This window comes from Papio anubis, chromosome 16 (assembly GCF_008728515.1).
Source record: "Papio anubis isolate 15944 chromosome 16, Panubis1.0, whole genome shotgun sequence".
NCBI classification, from domain to species: domain Eukaryota; kingdom Metazoa; phylum Chordata; class Mammalia; order Primates; family Cercopithecidae; genus Papio; species Papio anubis.
Window position 1 is genome coordinate 60881708 of NC_044991.1, and position 20653 is coordinate 60902360.

The window sequence follows — 20653 nt, forward strand, 5'->3', positions numbered from 1 at the left end:
AACCACACCTGGCGAGATTTAAATAATTTTAAAGCCTTATGTATTTACCCATGTGTTTATCCTTTCTGGTACTTGTCATAGCTCTGCGTAGATCTATATTTGTATCTGGTATCATTTTCCTTCTGCCTGAGGGACTTTAAAAAAAATTTTATAGTGAAGATTTTCTGGTGATAAATTCTTTCAGCTCTTCTTTGTCTGACAGTCTTTATTTTGCCTTTTTTTTATTTTTTTGAGACAGAGTCTTGCTCTGTTGCCAGGCTGGAGTGCAGTGGCGCCATCTCGGCTCACTGCAACCTCTGCCTTCCAGGTTCAAGCAATTCTTCTGCCTCAGCCTCCCAAGTAGCTGGGACTACAGGCGAGTGCCACCATGCCCAGCTAATTTTTTTTTGTACTTTTAGTAGAGACGGGGTTTCACCATGTTGGCCAGAATGGTCTCTATCTCTTGACCTCATGATCCGCCTGGCTTGGCCTCCCAAAGTGGTGGGATTACAGGCGTGAGCCACCACACCTGGCCTTGCCTTTGTTTTTGAAATATTTCACTGGGTTTAGAATTCCAGATTAACAGTTTTTTTTGTTCCCTTTCCCTTTCCATTTCCATTTTATTTTTGAGATGGTGTCTTGCTCTATTGCTCAAGCTGGGGTGCAGTGACGTGATCCCAGCTCACTGCAACCTCCACCTCCTGGGTTCAAACAATTCTCCTGCCTCAGCCTCCCGAGTAGCTAGGACTGCAGGTGCCTGCCACGACGCCCAGCTAATTTTTGTAGTAGAGACGAGGTTTCACCATGTTGGCCAGGCTGGTCTTGACATCCTGACCTCAAGGGATCTGCCAACCTCGGCCTCGCAAAGTGCTGGGATTACAGGCGTGAGCCATTGCACCTGGCCTATAATTCCTAATTTAATTCCATGCCAGGTGATAGAATTAATGAGATCCTTTAAAAATATTGCTCTACCATCTCCTTGCTAGCATTGTTTTCCATGAGAAATCTCTGTCATCTTTATTTCAGTATATGTAATGTGTATTTTTTTCTTTGGCTGCTCTTAAGATTTTCTTTTTATTACTGATTTTGAGCACTTTTAATATGATGTGCTTTGGTATATGTGGTCTTCTTCATGTTTCTTAAGCTCCAGGGTCATTGAGCTTCTTGTATCTGTGGGTTTATAGTTTTTGTCAAAGTGGAAATTTTTTGGCCATTATTTCTTGACATATTTATTCACCTGCCCTCCTCCTTTGGGGACTCCAGTTACATGTATATAGGTTACTTGAAGTTATCCCACACCTCACTGCTGCTCTGCTGATGTTTAAAATTCTTTTTTCTCTCTGTATTTCATTTTGGATAGTTTTTATTGCTATTCAAGTTTATAAATCTTTTCATCAATGAAATGTCTGATCTGTTGTTAATCCATGTAATAATTTTAATTTCTGGAAGCTCGATTCAGGTTTTTAAAAAAATTATCTTAGTCTATTTGTGTTGCTATTAAAGAAATACCAGAGGCTGGGATATGTATAAAGAAAAGAGGTTTATTTGTCTCACAGTTCTGCAGGCTGTACAAGAAGCATGGTGCCGGCCAGGTGCGGTGGCTCAAGCCTGTAATCCCAGCACTTTGGGAGGCCGAGACAGGTGGATCACGCGGTCAGGAGATCGAGACCATCCTGGCTGACACGGTGAAACCCTGTCTCTAGTAAAAAATACAAAAAACTAGCCGGGCGAGGTGGCAGGTGCCTGTAGTCCCAGCTACTCGGGAGGCTGAGGCAGGAGAATGGCGTAAACCCGGGAGGCGGAGCTTGCAGTGAGCTGAGATCCGGCCACTGCACTCCAGCCCGGGCGACGGAGTGAGACTCCAGACTCCGTCTCAAAAAAAAAAAAAAAAGAAGCACGGTGCCAGCATCTGCTGCTCACGAGGACTCAGGCTGCATCCTCTCATGGTGGAAGGCGAAGGGGAGCTTATGTGTGCAGGTCACACGGCGAGAGAGAGAGAGAGAGAGAGAGAGAGAGAAAGAGAGAGAGAGAGAGAGAGAGAGAGGAGGAGGTGCCAGGCTCTTTTTAACAACCAGCTCTTTCCAGAATTGACTAAGAACTCACTCACTCCTGGATAATGGCCTTAAGCCATTCCTGAGGGATCCGCCCCCATGACCCAGACGCCTCTCACTAGGCCCCACCCCCAACACTGGGGATCAGATAGCAACATGAGACTTGGCGGGCCAAACAGTATCCAAACCATAGCAAATACCTTCCCTGTTTTTCCTTCGCTTTTTAAGCATATAGACTATAGTTATAACTATTTTAATCTCTGCTAATTTTGACATCTGTGTGAGTTTGGGTTACTTGCAATTTGTCGATTTTACTCTGCATCATGGGTGTTATTTACCCATTTCTTTGCATAAATTGTAGATTTTGATTAGATGTCAAATGTAAATTTTGCCTTGTTGGGTACTGAATCTTTCTGTATTCCCATAAATATTCTTTATGTTTTGGGGGCAGAATTTTTTGGTAACAGTTTGCCTTTTAGGTCTTAGGTGTACGAATTATGAGACAGGCTCAGAGCAGTGTTTATCTAGTATAGGGCTAGCTAATCCCTACTATTAAGACAAGGCCCTCCTGAAGGCCCTCCAAGAAGAATTATGAGGCTTTTCTAATCTAACTGAGGAAGAGGCAATATGACTGGCCCCATGTGAGTACTTAATATTATTTATTCTCTGTCATCCTTTTGAGTGGTTCTTTCCCTGGCCTTAGATAGCTTTTTCACACATGGGTGCTGATCAGTATTCTGCTGAATACCTGAGGGGGACCCTCCATGGCTCTCTGGGGTTTTCTCTCTCGGTGCAACTCTCTACTCAGATACTCTCATGAACTCCAGCTGCATTGGTCTCCCCAGACACTCAGCTCTATCTCATTAATTCAGGAAGTTGCTGGACTCTGTCTGGGTTTTCCTTGCCTGCACCTTGGCCTGGAAACTCTCAGCGATCAACTGGGTGTGACCGTAGGTTCAACTTACTTCCGAGCTCTCAAGGATCACTGTCCTTTTTTGCTTGATGTCCAGTGTCTCAAAAACTGTTGATTCATTTCTCTTGGGCTAGGGGTAAATCTAGTCCCTGCCATCCTGTCTTGGCTAGAAGCAGAAGGAAGAGTCTGGATTTGAATCCTGACTCTGCTGGTTTGTTATTCATAAGCTTTGAGATAATCTCTCCAGGCCTCAAATCTCTTTGTAAAATTGGCTAGTAAGACGAATTCCTTATTGTCAGGATTAAATACAATAAAATACGAGGCTCAGAATAGGTGATACTTCATGTGAGAAAGGAAGAACTGGCTGGGCATGGTGGCTCACTTCTGTTATCCCAGCACTTTAGGAAGCCAAGGTGGATTGGATTGCTTGAGCTCAGGAGTTGGAGACCAGCCTGGGCTACAGCTATTTGGGAGGCTGAGGTGGGAGGATCACTTGAGCCTGGGAGGTGGAGGTTGCAGTGCACTGAGATTGTGCCACTGCACTCCAGCCTGGGCAATAGAGCAAGACCCTCTGTCACAAAAACAAAAAAACAGAAGAACCCAGGATCAAGATTTTTAAGATTTGAGCTTCAACCATTAGGAATTGAGAAGAGGAAAGGATCTGGGAAAAACAAAACAAAACAAAAACTCAAGAAGGAATGGCCTCTGGGGCAAGGGAACCAGGCTAGGGGATCCCCCAAGGCTGACAGGAGAGAGGAATTTCAGAGAGAGGAGGGAGGCAGTGCCAGAACTTGTAAGGAGATGGAGGGTGAAGATGTCTGTGTTCACATTCTAACTATAGTTACCTTTGCTTCCTGAGTGACGTTTGTGGCTCACATTGGATCTGAGTGCTGACTTCCTCTGCCCAGTTGAAGCAGCTTAATTCAGAGGCTAAAGGGAGTCTCTGATTTTTCTAACTCAGTTTGTGAAGCCAGTTAAAATAAGAAAGACTGCTCATTGGGCAGGAAATACTTGATTATGTGAAGCAGTCGGGAATTGGAGCATATGGATGTTAATTACATATTCTGGATCACGCAAGATCAACCAGAAAGAGCCTTTTGTGTTTGTTTCAATCCTGTTATTGGAAATCTCAGAACTATATGGGTTCACCTATTGTTAGAGCTGGAGGAAGACCTGGAGAGCACCTAATCCACCCTTCTTGTGTCCTTGATGAGGAGTGTGAGGCACTAAGGAATGAGGGGACTTGCTCAGTGACATACTTTAGTCATGGCAGAGTTGGAACTAGAAGCCAGATTCAGGATCACAGGACGTGTGTTGCAGGTTGTGTCTAGATACAGGTCTCCTGTTCGGGGCACCTGGCTTGGATTCCTCCTTGTCAAGTACCTTTACCTTTGTTACTTTGAGCACCTTGTTGAACCTTTATGACATCAGTTGCCTATCTTTAACTTGAACACAACCTTAACTGCCTGAAGGCAAGGGATTGTACCAGATAACTCCTAGCAGTTTCCTCTGGGTGTAAGATTAGTGTCAGGTGTTACAGGGACTGTCAGTCAGGACATGTGAATGAGTAATGTGTCCAGGTAGAAGTTGGTGGGCAGTGGTGGGCTCTGAGATGGACTGGAAAGTATGTGTCCCTTCTAAAAGGGATGGCTGCTGCTCTGCTCTAGTGGATTGTTGCTAGGTGGCAGTGTGGGCTCAGTGTTGCCAGATACTCTGTCTTTACAAGAGGAAGCCAAAATCTGGATTTTTATGTGAAATATGTAATATTCAAATTTATGTATTAAGATACGACTTAATTAAGACATGGGACAAATGAAGACATATCTGTGGACTGCATGGGCACTTAGTTTTAGCCTCTGATAGCAGTTCTGCAGCCTGGCTGGTGTATAGGAAAGAACTTTGGCCTTGGATTCCAGGGCACAGGCTGAATGACTATGGCCCTCACTAACCAGGGGGAGGTCACCTTCCTTCCCAGTATCCTGGTTTCCCCACCCTGGCCCTGAGTTATCTTGATCACCAAGAGCTACTCCAGGGCTGCCTGCTGGATCTAGGAAGTGAAACCCCTTCTCTTCCTGATCAGCTGCCCTTTGGGGAGCAGGAGGAGGCAGCTCAGATAGGCCTTGAACCGTTTCCTTTGGTGACCCTGACTGCTGTGGCCATTTCTCTCCTTCCTTATGGCCTGGGCCACGCCTGCTGACCCAGTCTGGAATAATCTGCTGCTCACTTTGGGTCTCTTCCCTCCAGGTATAGTCACAGGGGAGGTCCTAGGCTCATTGCCCCTAATAATAAGCCTCTGACCCCTTTTGTTTTAGGGTTCTAGCAATTCCAGTGTGGGTTGACACAGGAAAAAAGTGGACAAGTGACAGAGGTTCTTGTAGCTTTGGTCCCTGGGCCCTCCAGAATGTGGAGGGAAGGCCATATTAGGACCTGGGAAAAGATCTGGAAGCCATTGTAGGGTGAGAGGACAGAGGGCACTGACGGGTAAAGAAATGGCGGGGTCACATTGGCTATTATGGAGTGCCCTTCCCTTCTCCCTGTCTCAGTGCTGTTAGGGGCACAAAGATGGAGGTTCCACCCTGGAGGAGCTTATGGTTTAGGGTAGACATGAGGGAAGAAGACATTTATTCTTTAAAACACAAAAAAAGCTCACAGCAAACTTTCCAGCTATGTAGAGTCATCGGCCTAAGTGTAGAGAGGATGATAATGGTTGGGTTTTTATCCCGTGTGCTTTTAACCAATTTAAAATCTACTAGAAAAAATTTTTTTTCCAGGTAGAGGTTTTTACTGCATACCCTCTGGACTGTCGCTAGTGGACAGTTTGTGGGCAGAACAGGCAGCCCATTGGATGCCCTTGGTGCCAGACTGTTGCTAGCTTGTTGGATCCATGGGGAGGGGAAGGCCTTCAGGGCTTTCAGATTCCCAGGCTCAGGCAGAAGCAGGCCCAGCTGCCTGCTTGGTGCAGGGTAGATGCTCTTCTGCAGAGAAAGAACATGCCCTTTGCAGATAGGCAGCTTGATTTTGATCCTAGGCCTGCCACTACCTAACTGTATGACTTGGGCAGGTGATAAACTCTTTGAGCCTCAATACCCTGATCTTTGAAGTGGGACAGTAACAGTATCTACCTCATAGATAGGTTGTCTGGAAGAACTAGTGAGCATGGATAGTATCAATTTTTCATTCCCATGAAAGCACCAGTCATGGCACCCAGGAAACCTCTCATAAATGTTGGCTGTTGTTATAATTATCTTTTTCTCCACTATGCCATAATTGTCTACTCTTTCTTAGACACACTGGGCTGGGAAAGGGGACAGGACACCACTGCATGGTGGCCGGCTCCTGTAATCCCAGCTCCTTGGGATGCTGAGGCAGGAGAATGACTTGAACCCGGGAGGCGGAGGTTGCAGTGAGCGGAGATCGCCCTCCTGCACTCTAGCCTGGGTGACAGTGTGAAACTCCGTCTCAAAAAAAAAAAAAAAAATGTGTGGGAGACGGGACAGGGACAGGAAGATGCAGAGATCCCCAGAGACAATGTTGGACACAGGCAAGGAAAGAGAGGCAGTGGGGAAAGAGGCAAGACGGAGAGAATGCCTACATTCAGCAAGTGTTTGCATAGTGACTGTCCTCGTCTGTCCTTAGGGTAGTGGTTTCACCCCCATCTTGCATCTGACAAACATGCTCAGAGATGTGAAATAACTTACCTGACAGCCACCTTCAGGGCTGGGATTCTGACCTGGTCTACTGGTACCAAGCCTCATATTCTTTTTCCTTTGTGCCCCAGTGCTGGCCGGCATCAACCAAGGGCAGGGGTTGATGAAGCTGGCATTGGCCAAATGGTCAGGTGGTTTTAAATTGGTTTCTCCCAAGCCGTGTCTTACAGATGTCGGTGTGTGTCTTGTTGGTTTTTCTTGTCTTTCTCTTTCTTTCTTTGGTGAGCCAGTTAGGTGTCAGTGTTTTCTTCCTATCAAAATAGGATCTGGGAAGTCCTGCAGTAAATAATACCAGTGACCAACATTTACCTGTCATGCCCTGTGCCAGGTGCTTTACCTATGTACTTCATTTTAATCCTCACAGTAACCCTATGAGGTGCGTGTTATTATCATGAGGGTTATTAGTGAGATTAAGTAATTTACTTGATGGTGGAGGTGAAACTTGAAGCTGGACAACTGGACTCCCTAAATGACCATGGTAACTTGATGTGACCCAGCATTTCCTAAGGTTGTTTGACGGCAGAGTGTGTTTTGTCATGCCTTTTACGGAACACACTTTGTATGTACCGTTTAAATGATTCAGAGCGTTTGATATTCTGTTAGGCTGTTACTTGTGGGGCTTATTTCTTTCATCTTTGTCCCTTTCAAACAGATAAGGGGCTTCTTTCTTTCTGTCTAGAATTTTCCCTTGCAGTGAGTACTGTACTCCCAATGTGTTTGCTGATGAAGTCAGCAGGGCTTCAGACTCCGATTTCCTGGTCATACACAAGTACTTATTTTACCATCTCTAAATGGAGTGCATTAGCTCCAGGCCACGGAGAGCAAATTAAAGGAACAGGGAGATATATCACAGGGAAGGAGGCTGCTCTGGAAAAAGCTGTCTGCACCTCTCGCCTGAACTCTCCAGCTGTGTGGGAATAAATACAGCAATGTCAGGGACAGCGTTCCAAGGCTTTTGCAGGATGAGGCCCTCGTCCTGCAGGTGAGCCTGCAACACTGTCTCAGCAACAGTCGACACGAAACAGCCTCTGTCTGGGCTTCCAAGGTGCATTTTGTGCATTTTGGTTTCTGATAACTTTCTGTTTGCCCATGCCGTCCCAGGCACCCTCACCCAGGGTAGAGAAATGAGAGCCTAACCCTGCCCTGCCTTCTGAAACTGTAGGTGCATCAACAGCACTTACTAGGGGAAGGTACTGTTGAACTAGCCTGATTAGCACCTCTTTTTTTTTTTTTCCCCTCTGCTGTCTAGGGACCTAGGAGAGCAAACTAGGTAGCTTTTTGGTTTTCATGTGTCAGCATGAGCTTTAAAATGGAGTTTATCAAGGGCAGGGTTTGGAAACTGGATGAAAGAACATTAGGCAGACTGTTTTCCTTATGGCACAGGGAACTGCTGATTTATTTGTAGCAACTAAATTTGGAAACAACAGACTTGAGGTGGTGGAAAGAGTCCTGGGCTGGAGACCTGGGTTCTAGTCCTGGTTCTTTCTCTGACTCACTGCGGGGTCCTGGCAAGCTGTGCCACCTGTTCTGGACATCATTTTTCTCAGTTATCTAATGAGGGGTTGGTCTTCATTATCTCCAAGAGCTCCTCAAGCTCCCTCTATTCTTGATGCCATGATTGTAACTCTTATTTAGTCAAAGTTTGGTGGGATCTCTAATGCCGTGTGGTGCAAGGATGGTCACTAATAACCATGTTTACGGGTGAATGGGTTTCTTTGACATTGGTGGTTATCTGTGTTATTTTGACTTTGGGTCATCCGAGATCAGACGAGATTGGGCATATTCAGGGTGGCATGGCCGTAGACTTAACTTTGGGTCTTTTCTTGCCCATACTCACAGGGCAGATGACAGATCACAGATGACACACCCATCACTTCCTCTGTCCAGCAAAGCAACCAGTGGCTTGAGGGCCAGGCATGCTTCTCCTGGCTAAGGCACCCTGAATATCTGAGTTTATTCACTGGCAGAATGAACCAGGAGGCTCTATCTGAGTGATTGCTGGCAGGCAGAGTGGGGCTCCCTTAGCCCTCCTCGGCTCCCCGCTTGCCGGTAGTCCTACTGGGACCAGGCTGCTGAGGGTTCTTCAGAACGCCCACTTAGGCTGGAGTCCTGGTGTTGCATTTGTGTGTAAGTGTCCTCAGGAGCGTGTTCATTTGCTTCGTCGTTCACGCTGAGAGTGGGAAAGCAGCAGCCCTCTTCCCTCCCAGCCCCGTACCTTCTGTTAGATGACTTCAAGTGTAGACTCTGGGGTCTTCGAAAGGACTGTAGACACTGCCATTCATTTAGTGAGAGCATATTATTGGTCCGTTTTTCCCTCCATGCCTGAATTTCTCTATACTAGTAATGAGTGTATACTTATGACTTCTTGGCATCTATTGAGATGCCCTGGGCTATTTGCCCCTATGCTGAACACCCCTAGATCTGGGATAGGCAAACTTGCTCTCCTCAGCAGCTTTTCAGAGAAGTCGTGTTTGACTAGGAGAAAGGAACGAACGTCCTGTCTGGTTGTATCGAACTGATGTGTTCTCTAAAAATGGTTCCTGTAATCACTAACTGTTGCCTCGCAGGAAGGTTTTCCATCCTGGGCAAACGTCTTTTTGACTGGTCTCTGCTTCTTAGGGTATCTGTTCTGTATCTTTCCTCTAAATAGCTGTTTGGAGGGTCTAATGAAGCAACTGTCTGGAGACCAATGTTTATTTCAACATGGTTGGAGTTGTTTTTGCTTCAGCTTTCAGAGCCAATAAAGCTGGTTATTAGATTCTGTAATTGCTGCTGTAATTACTCTCTTGGAACTGGCAAAGGCATAATTAAATATGGAGATTCCAAGGACTGTTTTTTTTCCCATCTAAAAGCAACCTCTTAAACTTCTATTGACCTGGGTTAGATTTCAATTGTTAAAGCCATTGTGTTTATAAATGACGCCGGGGGTTCTCTGGCAGAAAATGGATTTCTTTAGACACCTCTTTTTTGAATATTTGATTTAGATGAACAGCTTCTTTTTAACTCAGTACTTGTTTTTAAATCTAACCATCAGGAATCTGGAGAAGTTAAGGCAAGACATTAAGACCCTGTATATATTTAATATTTATGAAAACATTGGGTTGGTTACAGATAGAAAATTTCTGTGGTCAGAAATAAGGTTGGCATGGAGGAAGTTTTACTAAGTGTAATAGTATTCAAGAAGACTGGCATTTTACTTGTGGAAGCACTCTAATACCTCTGAGCCTTTAGTTTGCCCTGTTACACCTCACCACCGAAGCCATGCATTTGTAAGATACAGGAGGTGGTTCAAGTGCTGTGAATATTTGTCTACATCTGTTTCTGCAGCCCAGATGCTGACCCCATGTCAATTTTCAAGGCTACTTTACTCATGAAGCATGTTTGGGGGTTTCTGTGGGGGAAAATTAATAATGTAGCCTTTCCCTTTGGAGTTCTCAACTAGCTGAGAAACACAGACAGCAGATAGATCTAGATAAGAAAAATCAACCTCCTGGAGAGTTCACTGCTGAGAGGGGAAGAGGCTGTGTGAACCCTGCAGGCAGGAAGGGGAGTCCTGGGGGGATTCCCGGGGACTGTCCCTCATACTGTTTGCTCAGGTCCTATCCCCAGTATGAGATAGCACACCTTACAGCCAGGTGCTTGCGGGAAGTCCCTGTTTGTGGGCCAGGAGGAATGCAGTGGAAGGATGCTGCCAAATGATTGTTCTAGCCTGTGTTTCAGTAAGACGTCAATTCTCTGGGTCAGAGGTGCATGGGAGATAAAATATGGGTGGATCCCCCATGAAGAACCCTGGATAGAATACATGAAAACCTTGTAAGACAAATGAAATTGGAGGTTCAATTTAGTAGATACTAAGCACTTACTGTGTATCAGTTATTTTGCTGGATTGCTGATCTACAAAGATGAATAATATCAGCATTATTTCATTCGGGGTGGGGATGGGCTGTTGGTTTCCTCCTTGGTATATTTGGGTTTTGCTTCCAGATAATTTACTGTTTGGGAGATTTTAGAAGTGGGAGGTGGAAGTCAGAGGAAGTTAGGATTGGCATACAAGGAGTCACTGCCAATGGAAAATGTATTGGAGAAAAAGCAGTTCTAAATCTATGATGTTAATAGGGAAGTAACTTTGGTTTTAAATATAAGAATGTAGCTGACTGTATAAAATCAGTTTCATAAGCATTTTACCAAGCTCCTGCTACACTCAGGACACTGAAAAGCAAGGCAGCTCTGTCAAAGAGTGTTTGCTCTTATGAACGGTCTCAGAGTCACTTGCTGCTGTTCTGAGTCCGTGAGGAAGAGCATAGAGCTGGGAGTTACACAGACTACTCCCCTCCTCACTTGGCAGCAGGATGACTTGGGTGAGCTGCATCACCTTTCTGATCCCCAGTCTCCTTGTTCATTTGGGATCTCTGGATGATTAAATGAAATAGGAGGCGGATGAGACTGCCGTTGCTTGTTCACCATCACACAGCAGGCTCTCGGAAGGCCTTGGTGAATCTTTTTTTTTTCCCCCCACTGAGATGGAGTCTTGCTCTGTTGCCCAGGCTAGAGTTCAGTAGCACAGTCCTGGGTCACTGCAGCCTCCACCTCCTGGGTTCAAGAAATTATCCTGCCTCAGCCTCTCGAGTAGCTGGGACTACAGGTGTGTGCCACCATGTCCAGCTAATTTTTGTATTTTTAGTAGAGATGGGGTTTCACCATGGTGGCCAGGCTGGTCTTGAACTCCTGACTTCAGGTGATCCACCCACCTCGGCCTCCCAAAGTGGTGGGATTACAGGCATGAGCCAGTGCGCCCGTTCTGGAAGGCCTTGGTGAATCTTGAATGATGGGCTGGGCTGTGGGTGATGGAGCTGACTGGAGGGGACTTGGGAAAGGGGCACCTGTGGGCCATTGGCACTTGATCTTGGAAGGATTCACAGTCACTTGGTGATTAGAGTATGTCTAGGGTATGCCTTTTGTGGAAAAGGAACACAACACCAAGGAAGTCACAGGAAGCAATCCAGCCATCCCAGCCCTGGGGCACTTACAGGACTCCCCCAGGACCTCTTCCCTCTGACATTACTAATGGGAAAGGTGGTTCTGTAGACCTTATGCTAGGGCTCCCAGGTCTTGGGCTTGCGGAGAGAATTCTAACGCCTTGCCTCTGCGGGACGCTGCAGGCCATATTAAACCATATGGTAAAGGGAGCTACTGAGGATTTTTCAGCAAAGGAATGGTTGGATTTGTATTCCCTCTTCTGTGTTCCCATGGTCCCCATGTCACTCCCTGCAGGACTGGACGATCCCTCCAGGGCAGTATCCTACCTTTTTCATTAAGTGGGGGGCATAACATAGTGGCAGGGCAGGGACTTTGGGGTTCCACACCTGGTTTAAGTCCCCTCTGCCAGTTACCTGGGCTGTCACAGGACATCTCTGAACCTCAGTTTCCTCATCAACTAAAAGGGGTGGTCGTTCTAACCTTAAAGGGTTGCTGCTTTGAGGCCCTTATGAAGTGAGCATGACTTATGCTACCAGAAGGTGAGAGTGAAGGGTCTCGAGGATCCCCTGGTGTGACTGCAGGATGGGTTTCTTGAAGTCTTGGGCCATTCCGGCCTACATCAGAATCAAGGGAGATTACGGATTCAGTGACTTTTCAGATTTAATGGGGCACATTTCATTGTTTTTCAGATGTTTTACGAGTTCTCTTTATGTGCGTATGTATGTATTTTGGTCAGCATTGGTTGGAAAGACTGGCTGGGAGAATTTTTCTGCTGCTTTTGGAGGAACTGTGTGCTATACGAAGGCCAAGCTGTTTTCCCTTGGCAAATGGTCGTTAGGACGGAATCCCACGCCAGCAGGGGGTGTGAGTGGAAGGAGCATGGGACCTATTCATGTGACATATGGAGAACCCACGGCCCCATGGGGGAGGGGGTTTTGACCTCCAGTCTGCAGGAGGTGGCCGTGGCCCAGAACTCCAGGACATGGCGGAGCGCTGAGTGCACGTGTGTGTGAGGCTAGTGCTCCCGACCCAGCCCACTCCAGCTCAGCCATTTCTTCTGACGGAGTCTCTGCCAAGCCTCCTTCCTGGCTTTTGATGCCCATTGCAGGGGAGCAAAAAATAGCTTCCCTTCTAGGTTCTTTGGCTGGGCTACAAACTAAATTGATATAAGACAGATTAACAAGAGAAAAACTGCATTTAGTTACATATGTACATGTGGAAATCCCACAAAATATGAGACTTGAAGAAGAGTCAGATGCTTGAAGCTTATATAGTATCCTGAGCTACAGAAAAGAATAGGGGCTTGGGGGTTGTTGTGGGGGACACAGCTTACTGGAGGGTGAGGGAAGAATTACTGTGTGGTGAGTAAAGGATGTGTTGTTATGCAGATAGAAGGTCTCTTAGGTAATGAAAGTTTTTGGAGCAGCCCCCTTCCTGACACAGATACTTTTAGTAACGTAGATTTTCTTCTTAGATGTACTTTGTTTTTTTTTTTTAAACAAAAGGACAGCTTTTTGAGCTACTCTAGTTTCTTAGAATAACCAGCTCAAAATATGCCAAAGAAATATATTTTGGGGGTGGTATATTCTGGTGTCCTACAGTCATATTTTGGGGTGGTGTGTCCTGACCCCCAACGTCATCTAAGATGTGTGCTAAAGATATTTTTCAGTGTGAAGAGTGGAACTGAGACCGTGAGGGGGAAGGAAATCTGGGTTTCAAGTTGGGAGATGTGGTTTTGGTCCCAGTTCTGCCACAGATTCACCTTGGTCAGATTGCTTGCCGTGACTGGACCTTAGCATGCGATGATCTCCACAGTCTCAGCGTGCTAGGAGGCTAAGGTAGATGATGCCACTGACCCAACTAAATGGCCAGACTCTAGGTTTGGCCGTGGCAGGGAGTTCTGTCTGGCTTTTTAGTTTAGTTGTGTTTTCGATGATGGAGGATGCTGTAGTAACCATCTTCAGGCATGGGGCTTTTTGCTTTTGAATACATTTCCAGAAGGAAATTACTGGGTCAGAGGGTAAAAACGTCATGGTGGTTGTTGCTGTGTGTTGCCATGTTACTTTTCAGAAGCATTGTAACAATTTACAGAGTTGTTGGCTATGAGTGAAATAGCATTTTTAACCCAAACGGATCTAGTATTTGGTATAGTCATTATATTTATGATTTCTGTAGTTTAGTTGGCATAAAATGGTACTTTAAAATTGCTTTATAATAATGAGAACTGCTTTTTTTGAGGGGCATACACACTGATGAATGTGCCAGGTGTTCACATACAGTATGTCATTTGCTGCTCACACTGACACCATCTGGGAAGCCAAGTAGCTCACCTGAGTCTGTGAGCTGGACTTTGACCCTAAAGGAGTTTGACCCCAGAGCATCCTTTTCTTCGGGTGGCTGTCCATGCTTTGATTTGTGTGTGTGCGTGGTTACCCGAGGGTTGAACTTTGGCTTGTGTGCTTGTTTACTGGCTGTGTTTTGAGGTATGTGAATTTTATGTTTTTATAGAAAATTGAATGTGCTCTTTGTGTAGAATTTATGAACCCTCTGCTATAGTGGAAGCAACAACAGAGGTGCTTCCAGTAGAGTCGGGGAAAGAACTCAGTGAACACTAAGACCTCGCCCTGTGCCTGGGCTCTCTAAAACCCTGTTTTCTCCCCAATGCAGCAGCCCTCCAGGCACTGAAGCGTAAGAAGAGGTATGAGAAGCAGCTGGCGCAGATCGACGGCACATTATCAACCATCGAGTTCCAGCGGGAGGCCCTGGAGAATGCCAACACCAACACCGAGGTGCTCAAGAACATGGGCTATGCCGCCAAGGCCATGAAGGCGGCCCATGACAACATGTACGTGTCCACCCGCCCCTGCGCCACAGGGCAGTGCCAGTCCCGGAATGCCTCGTACCCAGGCCATGGCCTTGGGCAGACGGATCCCTTGACTTACCTATTCGAGCACCTGAGTTTGTTTGAATTCTCATTCTTTTTTGGAACTCCGAAAATGGATGATGTGCCTTTGGAAGCAGATCTCATGGCATGCAAAAATACTTTCTGAGTAATTCAGGGTTATTGTGATGAGCATAGTTTCAAGGTGGAAAGGCCTTTAGAAGGTCCTGTTGTCCAGACCTGTGAATGTGAAGGTGGGGAAGCTGTGTCCCAGAGAGGGAAACTGATTTGCCCTGTGTCACATGGGAGCTTGGATAGAACTGGGATTAGAATCGGTGCCCATGATTTTTCCCTGATGCTGTCAGGGGCCCTGAAATGTATGGTTCATCCAAGAGCTTTGGATCTCTCTGTTCCTGTGTCTGCTTTTGATGGCGTTTTCTGCCTCCTCCCTTGCTCTCCCAGCTGTAGCTGTCGTACTGACAGTGATCTTGCCCTCAGCCCTCCTTCTTCCCCTATATGGCTACCTCTCATGGCAGTGGCCTAAGAAACTAGATAACCAAGCTTGTTACAGTTGTAACTAGCCAAGGTAAAGGCCAAGGTAAGGAGGCTCCAAATGAAGACCTCTCTCATGAATAAAACTTCATTTGGGCTGGACGAGATGGCTCACACCATAATTCCAGCACTTTGGGAGGCTGAGGCAGGCAGATCACCTGAGGTCAGGAGTTCGAGACCAGCCTGGCCAACATGGTTGAAACCCCATCTCTACTAAAAATACAAAAATTAGCTGGGTATCGTGGCATGCGCCTGTAATCCCAGCTACTAGAGGCTGAGGCAGGAGAATTATTTGAACCCAGGAAGCGGAAGTTGCAGTGAGCCAAAATTGTGCCACTGCACTCCAACCTGGGTGACAGAGCGAGACTCCATTTCAATTAAAAAAAAATAAAAATAAAAATAAAAAATCTGCATTTGTTGTAGTGCCTAGATTTGGCAGCATATATTTGGGGGTGCCAGGAGCCTTTTTTGCTTCCTTTTGGGTACTCAGCTGTGCTGTCCAATGGGTGGGGAAAATGCACCCTATGGGCTTGCCATCCATTTTTGTAAATAAAGTTTTTTTATTATTTGAGACAGGGTCTTACTGTATCCCGTCACCTGGGCTGGAATACTGTGGCCCAATCCTAGCTCACTGCACTCTCAAAATCCTGGCTCAAGCCATCCTCCCACTTCAGCCTCCTGAGTAGCTAGGACTACAGGTGTGTGACATCATGCCTGGCTAATTTTTAAAATTTTTTGTAGGGATGGGGTCTCACTGTGTTGCCCAGACTGGTCTCGAACTCCTGGCCTCAAGTGATCCTCTCTCCTGGGCCTCTCAAAGTTTTGGGATTACAGGTGTGAGTCACTGTGCCTGGCCTTAAAAGTTTTATTGAAATACAGTCATGCCCCTTAATTTACATATTGTCTGTGGCAGCTTTTGTGCTACGCAGCAGGGTTAAGTATTTGCAATAGAGACTGTCTGGCCATAAATTCTTAAGTATTTACTATCTGGTCCTTTGCAGAAAAAGCTTGCTGATCGCTGATCTTGCTGTAGGAATGTAAGGTTACAGGAGAAGTAGCCTTCAAATAAGTGAGGTTTTGTCTGAGGGTAGATGTTCATTGGACTGAGCTGCTTGAATGAGAACCATATATGCCTCATTTCTGTGTTCTCCTAAAAACCTAGCAGAGTGCAGCTCATTAAATACTGTGCAAATGTTGACATATATGTGCATATATTGGCTTGAGGAAATACAGGTTTATATGATTGTCAGTGTGTAGAAGAAAATTCTGCATATTTTCAGAATTTGCCTTTCCTTTGGGGGTCCTAGAGGATCCACAGGTGGACTGAGTAGATGGAAGGCCCATTAGACGGCATGGCTGTCTTCTGTGATCGTGCTTTTACTTCCCCCGTGCAGAGTTACCCTTGGACTTGAAAAAGAGCTATTGGCCCAGGAGTTAAAGCCCTGCGGTCTTGTCTGACACCTTTGCTAATTTGCATGTAGGACCTTGATAGTGCCACCTGTAGGGTGTTGGACTGGGTAGTGTCTTGAAGACATTCCTGTCCCCTTGAGTCTGTGCTTCTCTATTTTAAAGGGGAGGAGGCAGGCAATAATGCCAAGTAACAAGTAAGAGGGAGTCATTGCAGGGGGTGTGGCTGGGAAGTTGATTGTGTGGGGCCCAGTTTCTGCTCCTGCCTTGCCTTGCAAGGCCCTCTTTACACAGCCTAACGAATTGATATGATACCTGTCCATTGCATTTGAAGGGACATCGATAAAGTTGATGAGTTAATGCAGGACATTGCTGACCAGCAAGAACTTGCAGAGGAGATTTCAACAGCAATTTCAAAACCTGTAGGGTTTGGAGAAGAGTTTGACGAGGTGAGTAGTTTTGTACAGATCCCATAAGCTTCACAAATGACACCCTGAGGCTGCCCCTTGATGTGCTCTTGAAGGCTCTCAGGCAGGGAGCATTTGGACTTGGACAGAGACAGGACATGGTGTTAACCCTCCCTGAATTCTACATTTTGAGGGACACTTTCCCTATTTGGGGTAGAAGCTTAGGTAGAGTAAAGGAACGCTCATCACAACCCTTTAGCAGGCTTCAGGTCACTAACTGATTTGAACAAGTAGCTAGCCTGCACCTTTCCAGGGTGGGCCCTGGCACAGAGCTGGGCAGCAGAGATGACCATGCCCTGGAGAAGTTCACAGGATTTGCCCTGAGACAGCTCCAGCATGAGGGAAAGGTAGAGCAAGGAGTAGGGGGCACTTACCCCTGACCCGGGGGATGTGTCTGGATCTCAGCCACCTGCCAATTTCTGCTGAGCAATTTGGGACCTTGAGTCTCTTAGGTTTTTAAAATAATGGTGCCAGCCCCTGTTGAAGGTACTCCACTGTGTTAGATTTGAATCTCCTAAAGGTCAGATCCTTTCTGCTCGACCTTTCTTTGTGCTTTCTGACCCTCACTGTATAACTGAGAAAACAGCCTGCAGCTCTTACCTTTGGCTCTCAAAACCAGGGTTTTCATGTTTTCACACTGGAGTTTGATGGAAGAATCTCATTCATTTCAAATCAGCAAACATTTCTGAGCATTCACTCGTGTGCCCAGCTCTGAGCCAAAGAAATAGGAAGGCAAAGATACGATCCCCTCTCCCAGGTGCTCACAGTGTAGTGCAGGACACCGAGGTCTACATCAGTGATGTGCAGCAGTGATATGTTCCCCAGTAGAAGCTGCTTTAGGATATTTGAATCACAGGGTGTGGAACCTGGAGTTCACCTCCCCGCAGACCTTCTCAGAGGGGTGTGTGTCTCCATGAGCATTAATTAGGTAGGAGGCATGACCGCGGGGGCTGGGATTCCCAGGGAGGGCACTCACTTTGTGTTTCCTTTTACTAGGATGAGCTCATGGCAGAATTAGAAGAACTAGAACAGGAGGAACTAGACAAGAATTTGCTGGAAATCAGTGGACCCGAAACAGTCCCTCTACCAAATGTTCCCTCTATAGCCCTACCATCAAAACCCGGTGAGTGCTTCTAGAGTCATGGTACACCCACGAGGTCATGTGGCGGGTGATCTTGTGGTCGGTTGGCTTTGGTTTGTGTCCTGAGCTTGCCCAAGATTGAGAACCAGACAGGATCCATTGTAGTGGCTACAGAGGCCATGTCACCTGGCTTTTTCTGGTTTCTCTCTGGAACAGGGTTTCTTAATCTTGACGCTATGGACATGGCCAGATACCTCTCTGGGTCGAGAGAATGGAGGGCGGGGTTGTCTGGTGCACTGTGGGTGTTCAGCACCATCCCTGGCCTCTGCCTACTAGGTGCCAGTAGCAACCGCCCTGAGTTATGTCAACCAAAAATGTCTTCACACATGGCCAAATGTCCCTTTGTAGGGGTTGGATCACCCCCAGTTGAGAGCCTCTTTTCTAGAATGATCTTTCCTATTTCACTAAAGAGAAAGTTCCAGGCACTGTGAGAAGGTATGAGAACATGAGTCCAGGACAGCTCTTGCCCCCTCTCTAGTATCCTGTGCTGTGCACACCTGCAAAAGCCCTGGCCCCTAGAGGCCGCCCCTGGGGGAAGGAAACAGTTTTGATTCCTTTGGAGACCTGATTCTATAAAACCTTCATTTCCTCCTTCTTCCCTTCCCCCATCCCCTTGCACAATATTTCACCTCCAGGTAGAAGTAATCCACACAGAACTTCTAGAAAAAGTGAGGCAATTTGATATGGCATGAGAGAGAGCGCCCTGGGGGCAGTGCCTGACCAGCTGTGGTCACCTCCCTCTCCCGTGTAGAAAGAGGAAACGGCCCCCTCAAGTAGAGTCAGCTGCCTGGAGTCCTGTGTAGGCAGAGGCTGTCCAGCGAGCCTCCTGGAGTCCTGTGCGGGCAGAGGCTGTCCAGCGAGCCTCCTGGAGTCCTGTGCGGGCAGAGGCTGTCCAGCGAGCCTCCTGGAGCTGTGTGGGCAGAGGCAGTCCTGTGTGGGTAGAGGCTGTCCCAGCAGGCACTCCTGGAGCTGTGTGGGCAGAGGCTGTCCAGCGAGCCTCCTGGAGCTGTGTGGGCAGAGGCTGTCCAGTGAGCCTCCTGGAGCTGTGTGGCCATGGGTCAAGCCACTTGAGGTGGAGTTGGGGGTTGGCAAGGATTTGATCTCTTGTGGGGTTCTTCCCATTCTCCTCCCACCTTGCAGGCTCTGGGACCGAAGCCTCGTGGGAATCCTGAGGGCCTCTGTGTAGAATCCCTCTTGTTTTGTCTGGGCCTGCTGGAGGTGGAGGGTGGGTGCTGCCAAAGTGTGCTTGGTTTTCCAGAGTTGTATGTTGCAGCTTTTAGGCACCAAGGAGCAGTCTGCCTACAGCCTGGAGAGGAGGCTGGCCACAGGGCAGGGCTGTTTGACAGACACCATGGAGCACAGGCAGCGCTCGTTTCCGGCCAGAACATGTTGAACGCACTAGCCATCCTAAATAGCCTTTTCTGTCTTCACACAGCCAAGAAGAAAGAAGAGGAAGACGACGACATGAAGGAATTGGAGAACTGGGCTGGATCCATGTAACGGGTCCAGCGCGGGCTGGGCCCAGACAGACTGTGGTGACCTGCGCAGCGAGCAGGCGTGTGCGTGTGCGGGGCAGGCAGGATGTGGTGCAGGCAGGTTCCATCGCTCTCGACTCACTCCAAAGCAGTAGGGCCGTGTTGCTGCTCACTCTCTGCATAGCATGGTCTGCACCTGGGGGGACGGGCGGGGGGAGGGGGGTGGGCGGGGTGGGAAGTGCCTGCTGTTTATATTGTTGAATTTCTGTAAAATAAACTGTATTTGCAAATCCAACATTGAGCTTCTGGACTACGCTGACTCCACTGCTGAATCCTCAATGGAAAGGGTCGACCGATTGCAGTTGAAATGACCTGAAATGTAGCCTCTGTCCTTGTAAGTCAGTTGACTTGCTGCACATCTCTTTGTGTACTTGTACGGTACTGGCAGAAAAGTCATTTTTCAAAAGCCATAGGCTTTTCCTTGCCCTTAGCTGTAATAATGCATCCGATTTTGATTTCCTCCAGAGCTGTGTTTCTGTCCATCACCTGTGTATTGGCCCTGTGTTTACCACTCTGGCCCACTCCTCACCCCCTTGCTCCCCTGGTCTTTTGGAGTTTGTGACATTGATTTGAAATGGATGGTGTTCTCTTGAGAGCAAGTGAGATTGTTAGAATTAAGTTCCAGCTATACAGTTTTCTAACATAGCTATAAGGTCCTTGTTGCTGTTTGTGATAACTGATAGATAACTCATTGGAAACATGTGCATACATTTATATTCAGATGAAATTATGGTTTGCACTGTCTATTAAATATCTCGATTAATTTTCATACTTTGCTGTTGTGTTTAATCTATCATTTGCCTCGGGATCTGACCCTTTCCAGACCAGCAGGGTGTACAGTGGAGTCTGGAAACATGGAAGACTTAACCATGACATGTATCAACAGTTTGAATCAAAGAGCAAAGCTTGTCTCACTGGAAGTCTGTTCAAGTTCTAGATTGGCCCTCACCTTGCCTGGTGACTCTCTGGGTACAGTTCAGGGTGAGTTGGTTCTTGGGCACTCCAGGGTCTTCTCTATTTCTTCTCTGCCAGTGTCCATGGGC

The 20653-nt window shown here is 46.9% G+C and overlaps 1 protein-coding gene across 1 annotated transcript in view; it reads left to right on the top strand.

Moving 5' to 3' along the window:
- Positions 1-20381, top strand: part of CHMP4B (charged multivesicular body protein 4B) — a 43875-nt gene extending 23494 nt beyond the window's left edge. The window contains exons 2-5 of the mRNA XM_003904839.4: positions 14295-14472; positions 16802-16916; positions 17931-18057; positions 19511-20381. Coding sequence (XP_003904888.1) covers positions 14295-14472; positions 16802-16916; positions 17931-18057; positions 19511-19575 — 485 coding nt within the window. The 3' untranslated portion in view covers positions 19576-20381. The remainder of the gene's footprint in view (positions 1-14294; positions 14473-16801; positions 16917-17930; positions 18058-19510) is intronic.
- Positions 20382-20653: the final 272 nt, after the last annotated feature.